The sequence below is a fragment of the Chiloscyllium plagiosum genome, unplaced genomic scaffold (genome assembly GCF_037043375.1).
Source record: "Chiloscyllium plagiosum isolate Xiang-an unplaced genomic scaffold, Cpla_swu_hap1 HiC_scaffold_6, whole genome shotgun sequence".
NCBI classification, from domain to species: domain Eukaryota; kingdom Metazoa; phylum Chordata; class Chondrichthyes; order Orectolobiformes; family Hemiscylliidae; genus Chiloscyllium; species Chiloscyllium plagiosum.
Genome location: NW_028270144.1, coordinates 30,140,518 through 30,152,531, shown reverse-complemented (window position 1 = coordinate 30,152,531; position 12,014 = coordinate 30,140,518). Strand labels below are relative to the sequence as shown.

The following is a 12,014-nucleotide window of genomic DNA, read 5'->3' as shown; positions in this document are numbered from 1 at the left end:
GTCTGCTAGAGCAGTGCTCATCTTGATACTTTGATGGTAAAGCTGCCAGTAGGACATTGCTGTGGGCTCTCCCATTGAGAGAGCCCACAACATCCCATGATGCTGTTGAAGGAAGTTTTTCAATTGACTGTCTCTGAAAACAGTTTACAAATGGTCAACAAGACACCACAGCAGGATTGAAACTTGCTTTCAGTCCCAACCTTAGAAAGTATATATTGTTATGCCTTGGATGAAGCTGCTGTACAAATGCAAGTGAAGTCTTTCTTTTATGTTTACTGTGCTTTAGGCTGATGCGAAACAGATCCCAGCATTTTGACCTGCATTTTAAAGCAGTGTTTTGAATCATTAGTCTGACTTTATTTGGTGTGTCTGATTCAGTGAACCTGCTAAAACTCATGTTCACCTCACCTACTAAACAGTCCTGTTTTCTTCCCTTTCAAAGCCTGTGCCAAATAATATGATTCCAGAGCATTCTGCAAGCACAGGGAGATTTAAACTTGATGTCCTGAAAAACAAGGCCAAGAAGTCTCTAACCAGCTCTCTGGAAAATATCTTCTCACGGGTAAGGTGCACAACATTTAGTTTTGACCATTAGTGTGATTGGTTTGCCAGATTTTATGCCCATCTCTTGAAAGGTCAATTTGTGGTACCTGTTCAAATGTTGAAATAGGGTGTCTCTCCATGTTGGATTTGGCACAAATGTATTTTGCCCAATAAAATACTAGTGAATTCAAGGAAAGGTGTTACTGTTGGTACTTGGCATCTTAAATACTTTATGCAATGCTGCCTCAAACTACTCATATGTGACACAAGGATTGGATAAGAATGTTCTGTCCATAAATACCACATGGAGATTGAAGATAGGGAATTATTAAATCTTCGTGCAAAATATGTATGTAGTGAAACAGCCATCTTTGCTCGTGATCAGATTTTTTTGAGGTATCTGCTGATGTGCTATAAATTCACCTCCAATTAGATGATCATTGTGTATTTCAGACTAGGTTCCCTATAGTGCAGAAACAGCCCAACCAGTCCACACTGACCCTCCAGTGCAGGTTAGCATGGCCAATTCACCTAATCTGTACATCTTTGGACTGTCGGAGGAAACCGTACAGACATGGGAGAATGTGCAAATTCCACACAGACAGTTGCCCACGGCTAGAATTGAACCTGGGACCCTAGTGCTGTGAGGTAGTAGTGTTAACCACTGAGCCACTGTGCCACACTTAGCAAAAATGTCTGATAAATACTGCTTGTATCCCTGTGACAATATCGTTGTGAAATCCAACTGCTGTTTTTACTGAAATAATTCAGTCCAAATCCATTTAGAAGTTTTTCTCACTAATTACAAAGCAGAACACTGTTGCTGCTGGGAATCAGAAATTAAAACAGGAGCAGCTGGAAATATTCTGCAGTAATGGCAGCATCTGTGGAGAGAAACAGAGTTAACATTTCAGGGCTGTGACTCTTCATCAGAATGTGAACAATTAGAAACACAATAAATATTAAATAAACAATAGAAACAGTATCGCACACATCCCTTGCTCAAAATCTTACTGTCGCTCACTTTTGCCGTTTCTGATAAAAGGTGACAGACCTAAAATGTTAACAAATTTCTCCCTTCACAGATGCCAGTTAATTTGCTAAGTTGCCCTGTTTTTTCCTGTTCCTGTTTTTTGTTATTAGGTATGTCACTTTTTGCCTTTAGTCGGTTGTTCACACGATTTTTGGATTCAAGGAAAAAGAACTGTGACCATAAGACAATAACCTGGAGGAGCAGAAGTCTGCTGCTCTATTCAGCAACTCCTGCCTCTTCCCCATAACCCTTGATTTCCTTCCTTATTAGAAATCTGTCTGTCTCAGCCTAGAATATGGTCAGTGTCCCAACCTCAACAGTCTGCTGTGGTAAATAATTCCACAGATCCACTGCACTCTGAGAAGAAATTCCTGCTCCTCTCTGTTTCAAAGGTGTGCCCTGTTATTCTGAGATTGTGCCCTCTGGTCCTAGACTGTCCCACAAGGAGAACAACCTTTCTGCATCTACCCTATCGAAGAACCAATAGTAAGCTAACTGGGCTATAGTTATCTTTTATTTGTCTCTCCTTTTTAAGGAAAGATGTTACATTGGCAGTTTTCCAATCCCATGGGACTTTTCCAGAATCTGAGAATAGTTGGATGATTACTACCAGTACATTCACTATGTCTGCAGTTATTTCCTTTAATATCCCAGGATGCAACCCATCAGGACCAGGGGGTTTATTGATCCTTAGCCCCATTAGTTTCTTTAGTACCTTTTCTCCAGTGATAGCTGTTGTATTTTGTTCCTCCCCTCTCTTTGCTGGGCTACTGGATGAAGGATTAATAATCCTTGATTATTTAGTAATTGTTAATGTATTCTACTGTGAAGACTGATGCAAAGTGTTTATTCAATTCTGCTGCCATTTCCTGATACCTCATTGTTATTCCCCTTGCATTCCCATTATTATTTCCTCAGCCTCATTCTGTAAGGACTTTGGCTTTCTTTCTTTATATATATATTAATGGATGCTGAAGTTTGACTATAAAATCTGACATTGAAACAATGAAAAGTGAGAAGTTCTCAGGAAGTCTGACAACATCTGAGGGGAGAAACTGTTAATGTTTCAAGTTTGTGACCTTTCAACAGGACTGCCAGCCTTGCTGTGGTTTTCTAATGTTTTATTTCATTTCTATTCTGTCTTACTGTTCTGGTGCCCATATGGCTTTTACTTGGAGGCCTATAAAAGGATGTGCAGTAAGAACTGTGAAATGGGAATAAAGTAGGTCACTATGTTGAAGAGTGAGCTATGGGCTGCCTCCTGTAAATAAAAGATGCTTGGGAGCAGTATTTCATTTGTTCCTCACTCAAACTCTTGTCCAGTGCTGCAAGCATATTCCATTCCTACCACCTCTAAGCTGTGTCTGCACCAGTGAGATCTCCTCCTAACTGTGTCTCTTTCACCCATATGTCCTCCAAATGGTGTTTCTTCCATGATCTCCCATTGTCACATCCAATACTTCCTTTAAACTATAATTTCCCTTCACCATGTTTCATCTATGAGCAGGTTTCTTGTCAAGATTACCTTTGAACTTGCCCTTCATGCTTCCATCTTGTTTAATTATTAAGTACCCAGTGTTCGATAATGTGAGTTAAGTAAGTGGTCTATGCTTTGTTGGTTAAGTCTGTATGTGACTTTCAAGTAAACAGATGCACAAGAAACTATTGAAAGCAGAGCTGGAAGAATGCTGTAGGTATTTACAAGCATTTTATGAAACTCTGAATAAAATTCTTACATTCAAGAATTAGATTCCCTACAGTGTGGAAACATGCCCAACAAGTCCACACCAACCCTCCGAAGAGTAACCCACCCCCCCCGACTAATGCACCTAACACTATGGATAATTTAACATGGCCAAGTCACCTGACCTGCACGTCTTTGGAATGTGGGAGGAAACCGGAGCACCCAGAGGAAACCCACACAGACACAGGGAGAATGTACAAACTCCACACAGACAGTCACCCAAGGCTGGAATTGAACCTGGGCACCTGATACAGCAGTGCTAACCACTGAACCACCATGCCACCAATTATTGTGATCTCTGAGTCAGCAGGTGTTTCTTCTATCTTTACACTAGGCAGAAATGAGATTGAAGTCAGAATGTATTTGCCTCCTTTATTGCACATGGCAGTATGTTTTGTGTTGAAAGAGATGTGTGTTTTCTTATCCTTAGAGTGTGGGATCCAGTAAAATAATTACTTCAGCAAACCTTTTTGAATTTCAAAATGGGAAGTTTTTTCCCATACACTTCGCCTGGATTAAGTGTAGTGTCTCACACAGTGCTTTCATGTGTTGGTAGAATCCAAACCAGTTGGCAAGATTGAAATCAAGACGTATTTTCTTTTGCAGACTGAGTTTATTGACCTCCTTAATCTTATCCATCTCATGCCAAACCCAGTATACATGTGTCCTCAGACAAATAATAGCCACCACCTTATTCTATTCTTAATCTAAATTAAAGATTTAGAAAAGTAACACTGTGAATAACTAGTCATTAACAAGTTAACCTGTTTTTGAAATTCAAGCTTTTGACAATCTAACTAAAATTAATCAGAGAAATAAATGTTTCATTTTTATCTTTTATGCTATATAATGTAATGCAATCAAGTATTATGCTATGTTCCCTTTTGGAAAAAAAATCCACCTGTAGAAACATTGACTAAGCGGTTGAAGACATTATCTATATTTTCATATCACAATATTTGATACCAATGAAAATACAGGATTTTGCAGATCCATAGCTTGTGATATTTTTCTTGGCTTTGAGATGTTTGCCAAACATTGTCCATGTTTCCATTGCAGAAGGCTAGATAACAATGCTTGTCCTGTGGACCATGAGCTTGGTGCCAGGGTTGAGATATTTGTCCCTGAAGAAGGGCTAATGCCCGAAACGTCGATTCTCCTGTTCCCTAGATGCTGCCTGACCTGCTGCGCTTTTCCAGCAACACATTTCCATCTCTGATCTCCAGCATCTGCAGACCTCACTTTCTCCTCAAAGATTTCAACCTACTGCGAATCCTCTTACAAGGATGCCTTCCTTGAAGAAGCTCTCTTTCTCCCTCTACAAAGGTTTCAGTGAGTCCCTCTCTCACTGCACCCCCCAGGTCATCTCCTCATTCCTGAAGAAGGGCTAATGCCCGAAACGTCGATTCTCCTGTTCCCTAGATGCTGCCTGACCTGCTGCGCTTTTCCAGCAACACATTTCCATCTGAGATACTTGTCCTCAGTCAACTAATAAAGGGTATAAAATCATGAGGGGCATTGGGTAGAGTAAATAGACAAGGTCTTTTCCCTGGGGCAGGGGATTCCTGAACTCGAGGGCATAGGTTTAGGGTGAGAGAGAGGAAACATTTAAAAGGGACCTAAGGAGCAACGTTTTCACACAGAGGGTGGTGTGTGTATGGCATTGGCTACCAGAGGAAATGGAGGGACAATTACAATATTTAAAAGGCATCTGGATGGGTATATGACTAGGAAGGGTTTAGTGGAACCAAAAGAGAAAATGCTGGAAAATCTCAGCAGGTTTTTTTCTCTCCTTACAGATGCTGCCAGACCTGCTGAGATTTTCCAGCATTTTCTCGTTTGGTTTCAGATTCCAACATCCGCAGTAATTTGCTTTTATCCAGGGTTTAATGGAATATGGGCCAAGTGCTGACAAATGGGCTTAGATTAATTTAGGATATCTGGTCGGCATGTGCGAGTTGGACCGAAGGGTCTGTTTCCGTGCTGTACATCTCTATGATTCTGTGCAGTGTCGGGAAGTGGAAATGCGATTGAATTTCATTGTTGATATCTGCCCTTGCTGGAAAAAGGTTCCGAATGTATAAGAATTGATGCATGTTGTCCAATGGCTCGCCGTGGATTTTTGACAGTCTCATGGCTATATTGAGCAGTGGGGGGGGAAGCAGGTGAAAGATCTTTGTTTTGCTGATGTTTCTCCCATTCTCTCATATGCTTTAATCACTGACTCTCTCTTCAGAACCTAAGCCATTGGGATGACTTTATCATTATATATATCATCAAGAAGCACGTTTTTCTGTGCTGTATATATCCATCTATGTGATAAGGCTGGCAGTCCCTTATCTGGCACCTCGAAGTTTACACAAAACTCTTTCCAGAGTTCTTTCCAACTCTTTATTTGGCATCCTTTATCAACTCTTCTAATTTGTCAGTATCTAGAGACACCTTTTCCCTGCAATGAACTCTCATGGTATCCCTGGCCTGTTCCGTGGTTTTTATTGGAGGAGAAAGTGAGGACTGCAGATGCTGGAGATCAGAGCTGAAAATGTGTTGCTGGAAAAGCGTAGCAGGTCAGGCAGCATCCAAGGAACAGGAGAATCGACGTTTCAGGCATAAGCCCTTCTTCAGGAATGAGGAAAGTGTGTCCAGCAGGCTAAGATAAAAGGTAGGGAGGAGGGACTTGGGGGAGGGGCGTTGGAATTGCGATAGGTGGAGGGAGGTCAAGGTGAGCGTGATAGGCCGGAGTGGGGTGGGGGCGGAGAGGTCAGGAAGAAGATTGCAGGTTAGGAAGGTGGTGCTGAGTTTGAGGGATTTGACTGAGACAAGGTGGGGGGAGGGGAAATGAGGAAACTGGAGAAATCTGAGTTCATCTCTTGTGGTTGGAGGGTTCCCAGGCAGAAGATGAGGCGCTCTTCCTCCAACCGTCGTGTTCCCATGGTCTGGCGATGGAGGAGTCCAAGGACCTGCCTGTCCTTGGTGGAGTGGGAGGGGGAGTTAAAGTGTTGGGCTACGGGGTGGTTGGGTTGGTTGGTCTGGGTGTCCCAGAGGTGTTCTCTGAAACGTTCTGCAAGTAGGCGGCCTGTCTCCCCAATGTAGAGGAGGCCACATCGGGTGCAGCGGATGCAATAGATGATGTGTGTGAAGGTGCAGGTGAATTTGTGGTGGATATGGAAATATCCCTTGGGGCCTTGGAGGGAAGTAAGGGGGGAGGTGTGGGTGCAAGTTTTGCATTTCTTGCGGTTGCAGGGGAAGGTGCCGGGAGTGGAGGTTGGGTTGGTGGGGGGTGTGGACCTGACGAGGGAGTCACGGAGGGAGTGGTCTTTTCGGAACGCTGATAGGGGAGGGGAGGGAAATATATCCCTGGTGGTGAGGTCCATTTGGAGGTGGCGGAAATGATGGCGGATGATACGTTGTACATGGAGATTGGTGGGGTGGTAGGTGAGGACCAGTGGGGTTCTGTCCTGGTGGTGGTTGGAGGGGCGGGGCTCAAGGGCGGAGGAGCGGGAAGTGGAAGAGATGCGGTGGAGGGCATCGTCGACTACGTCTGGGGGGAAATTGCGGTCCTTGAAGAAGGAGGCCATCTGGGTTGTATGGTTTTGGAACTGGTCCTCCTGGGAGCAGATGCAGCGGAGACTAAGGAATTGGGAATATGGGATGGCGTTTTTACAGGGGGCAGGGTGGGAGGAGGTGTAGTCTAGATAGCTGTGGGAGTCGGTCGGTTTATAGTAAATGTCCGTGTCGATTTGGTCACCCGAGATAGAAATGGAAAGGTCTAGGAAGGGGAGGGAGGAGTCTGAGACGGTCCGGGTGAATTTGAGGTCAGGGTGGAAGGTGTTGGTAAAGTGGATGAACTGTTCAACCTCCTCGTGGGAGCACGAGGCAGCGCCGATACAGTCATCGATGTATCGGAGGAAAAGGTGGGGGGTGGTGCCAGTGTAGCTGCGGAAGATGGACTGTTCCACATATCCGACGAAGAGGCAGGCATAGCTGGGACCCATGCGGGTGCCCATGGCTACTCCTTTGGTTTGGAGGAAGTGGGAGGATTGGAAAGAGAAGTTGTTCCAGGTGAGGACCAGTTCAGTCAGTCGAAGGAGGGTGTCGGTGGAAGGGTACTGGTTGGTACGGCGGGAAAGGGAGAAGTGGAGGGCTTTAAGTCCTTCGTGATGGGGGATGGAGGTGTACAGGGACTGGATGTCCATGGTGAAGACAAGGCGTTGGGGACCGGGGAAGAGAAAATCATGGAGGAGGTGGGTGGTGTCCCGAACGTAGGTGGGAGTTCTTGGACTAAGAGGGACAGGACCGTGTCGAGGTATGCAGAGATGAGTTCGGTCGGGCAGGAGCAGGCTGAGACAATGGGTCGGCCGGGGCAGTCAGGTTTGTGGACTTTGGGCAGGAGGTAGAAACGGGCGGTGCGGGGTTGTGGGACTTTGAGGTTGGAGGCGTTGGATAGGAGATCCCCTGAGGTAATGAGGTTCTGGATGGTCTGGGAGATGATGGTTTGGTGGTGGGAGGTGGGGTCATGGTCAAGGGGACAGTAGAAGGAGGTGTCCGCGAGCTGGCATTTAGCCTCAGCGGTGTAAAGGTCGGTGCGCCAAACTACTACTGCGCCTCCCTTGTCTGCTGGTTTAATAGTGGGGTTGGGGTTGGAACGGAGGGAGTGGAGGGCTGCACGTTCCGAGGGTGAGAGGTTGGAGTGGGTGAGAGGGGTGGAGAAGTTGAGGCGGTTAATGTCGCGGCGGCAGTTGGCTATGAAGAGATCGAGGGCGGGTAAGAGGCCAGCACGGCCAGCCGTGGTTTTTATTGTCAAGCTGCAATCTCTGCTCTCTTGTTTAGGACCAGTAATAAACTCTCCCTAATTGCTGTCCCTTTCCAAGCAGGGGAATGATATTCATTCCCAAAGGAAATTTTGTATTGGTTTTGGGAGAAATGTAATTGTTAAGCCCTCATCTCTTTGCAGTAAGTCACAGAGTCGTAGAGATATAAAGCACAGAAACAGACCCTTTAGTCCAACTCATTTATGCCAACCAGATATCCTCGATAAATCTAGTCCCATTTGCCAGTATCTGGCCCATATCCCTCTAAACCCTTCCCATTTATGTACCCATCCAGATGTCTTTTGAATGTTGTAATTGTACCAACCTTCACTACTTCCTCTGGCAGCTCATTCTATATACGCACCACCCTCTGCCTGAAAGATTTGCCCCTTAGGTCTTTTCTCAGTTTTTCTCCTCTCCCCTTAAACCTATGCTCTCTAAATTTGGATTTCCCCCACCCTGGGGAAAAAAACCTTGCCTATTTACCCTATCCATGACCCTCATGATTTTATAAACCTCTATAGGGTCACCTCTCAGCCTCCAGGGAAAATAGCAGCCTGTTCAGCCTCTCCATATAGTTCAAATCTTCCAACTCTGGCAATATCCTTGTAAATCTTTTCCGAACCATTTCAAGTTTAACAACATCCTTCTGTAACAGGGAGACCAGAATTGCACGCAGTATTCCAAGAGTGTTCTAACCATTCTCCTATACAGCCCCAGCATGACCTCCCAACTCCTGTACTCAATGCACTGATAAATAAAGGCCTTCTTCAAATACCTTCTTCACTATCCTGTTTACACTTTGTTGTGCAACTTTCCCCAGGACCTTCCCATTAAGTGTATAAATTCTGCACTGATTTTCCTATCCAAAGTACAGCACCTCATATTTTTCGAAATTAAACACCATCTGCCATCCCTCGGCCCATTGGCCCATCTGATCAAGATCCCGTTGTACCCTGGGGTAACCTTCTTTGCTGTCCACTACAGCACCAATTTTAATGTCATCGGCAAACGTAGTAATCGTACGTCCTATATTCACATCCCAAATCACTCATATAAGTGACAAAAAGCAGTGGACCCAGCATCGATCCTTATGGCACACTGTTGGTTACAGACCTCCAGACTGAAAAGCAACCCTCCACCATGACCTTTGTTTTCTACCTTTGAGCCAGTTCTTTGCATTGACTTCCCACATCTGCGCACATACACATGTACGTGCACGCAAACACACACCAACCAAACTGTTAACATCATTATGAACAAATAGCATTTTTTCCTTTAAATTCCCATTCCCTGATGCCATTAAATTTACTTAATGTTTTCATTAGAGAACTTAGGTCTTTCTAAGATCTACAATAATATACAGATTGTGGGTACTGTAAATCGACGGAGTGCTCAATTCCAGTTGTCTTGCTGTGTCATGTCCAATTTCATTTGACCGATATTTACATTGACGGCCTGCTTAATGATGAAGATATTTCACTTCATCCTGCATCAATGCCAATTTAAGTGCTTTACCCCCAATTTTACTTAGAAGTAGCACTCCTTTCATTGGCATTAAATATCATCCCCAAACTCAAAAGCATGTAGAACTCTCAAATTTCTTAATCTTATGGTCTTTATTGTTTGGAGAATCTAGTAACATTGTAACCATTCTGCTCTACATGCTGCAGGTATATATCCACTTCCCAAAACAGTGCAATTGAATGCGAGCAATCTCCACGTAAATTCTTTGCGACCTTATACTCTGTTAAGCACCAATTTATATGCAACTATGAAATATATAATGGGGGGTAGATGCTTTGTAATGTTGAACTTTGTCCTGTGTGGAAGTTATTTATTGTTGTGTGGGAGCTTTGAGGGTTTGATTTGTCTCCTGTGCAGACAGTTTGGGGATGATTCCTATATTGTGATGGGGATCAACACAGAGACGGAGAGGCACAAGCAGTTGGCAGCCTGTTAAAGCTCTGTCAAGGTCAAATGTGAGAGTTTGACTGGATTTTCCCAGCTGCCCTCCAGGTCTCTGGACATGTCCAGGAATAACCCTATTGCCCTACCCTTGCTGGCTGGCCTGTTGTAGGTGGTTGCAGATTGCCCAATGTGAATGATCTCCCTTCAAAATGGTGGCGTGTCTGTGTAGGACAATCTTTCTCCGTTAAAATGTCTTTGAGAAGATGGCTCCGTCCTGGAATGCCTCCCTTATCTATAAGGGCAGCCTCCTGCTGCTTAAGTGCTGGAGAACCACCATGTGCCATTGACCATTAATTGCACCCACTGACCATTAATTGGCCATTCTGAGGAAAATCACAACTGGGCAACTGTGCCCCACACATGCAGTTTCAGATCCCCATTTCATTCTGATGTCAAGGTCCTGAGATCCACCAAACAAAACCTACTCTTGGATTCAGGAACTGAGGAAGAATTTCTCCTTATAGTCATAGAGATGTACATCATGGAAACAGGCCCTTCAGTCCATCTCGTCCATGCCGACCAGATATCCTAACCTAATCGAGTCCCATTTGCCAGCATTTAGCCCATATCCTCCTATTCATATACCCATCCAGATGCCTTTTAAATGTTGTAATTGTACCAGCCTCCACCACTTCCTTGGCAGCTCTTTCCATACATGCACCACCCTCTGCATGAAAAAGTTGCCCCTTGGGTCCCTTTTAAATTTTTCCCCTCTCATCCTAAACCTATGCCCTCCAGTTCTGGACTCCCCTACCCCAGGGAAAAGACTTTGTCCATTTATCCTATCCGTGTCCCTCATGATTTTATAAATCTTTAAAGGTCACCCCTCAGGCTCCAACATTAGATTCCTACAGTGCGGAAACCGGCCCTTCAGCCCAACCAGTCTACACTGACCCTCCGAAGAATAACCCACCCAGAACCATTTCCCTCTGACTAATGCACTTAGCACTATGGACAATTTAGTATGGCCAATTGACCTGATCTGCTTTGGACTGTGGGAGGAAACTGGAGCACCTGGAGGAAACCCATGCAGACACGGGGAGAATGTGCAAACTCCACACTGACAGTCACCCGAGGCTGGAATCAAACCTGGGACCCTGGTGCTGTGAGGCAGCAGTGCTAACCACTGTTCCGCCCTTATCGGAGAGATGTTAAGGCCTTGCTTTTTGAATGCTGCCATGAAGGTATGACCCCCCACAATCAAAATGGAATTCTTATTTTTAAAAAAGTATATTATTTCAGTGGAACTAAATTTAGTATTTAAGTATGGCAAGAATGCAAAACTATCATGAATTCAGCATGTCACTAATTGTTCTTCAGAATGTGTTACACTTTATTGAACGAGGCACCAGTGTCAAGTGACCTGAACTTGGCTGTTAGCAAAATGATGTGAATGGACCTGCTGACAATCTGTGATCTCTATATTTCACAGCGAATAGGGAGGGATAGAGAGAAATAGTGGAGAAAAGATTGAGGAGAAGAGTAGGAAGGATGGGAGATCAAGATGAGAAGAAGCAAACAAAAGCGGGCTGGGTGTAAGGTAATGAAAAACAAAACAGTAGTGACAGGAATGAGAGAGAGATAAGAGAATAGAGGAGTTGAGTAGTGTGTAGGTTTTACAGAGGTGTAGGAATACACACCAGCATAGATGTGGAAACACAGTTTTCTTGGTGTGATTAGGCCTCTGATTGGTTCCAGGGCATTGTCACTCTATGTATAACAATATTTCTACCCCTTTCATATCAGGAACTCAGTCCATCTACTGCAAGCCAGAAAGGTGAGCAGCATTGAAAATGAAAGCAGTCTCATACACGACTGGCTTTCAGTGCCACTGAGCTGGATTGATTTTTTTTAATTTCAAAAATATACTTTATTCATAAAATAATTTGATGGTCTGTACAGTTGGTCATGC

General features: G+C 44.3%; 1 protein-coding gene across 2 annotated transcripts in view; it reads left to right on the top strand.

Annotated features, from left to right (window-relative positions):
- Positions 1-12,014, top strand: part of tbc1d4 (TBC1 domain family, member 4) — a 288,880-nt gene that overhangs the window by 170,852 nt on the left and 106,014 nt on the right. For both annotated transcript variants that reach the window (XM_043691388.2, XM_043691389.2), the window contains exon 8: positions 443-562. In XM_043691388.2, coding sequence (XP_043547323.2) covers positions 443-562 — 120 coding nt within the window. The remainder of the gene's footprint in view (positions 1-442; positions 563-12,014) is intronic.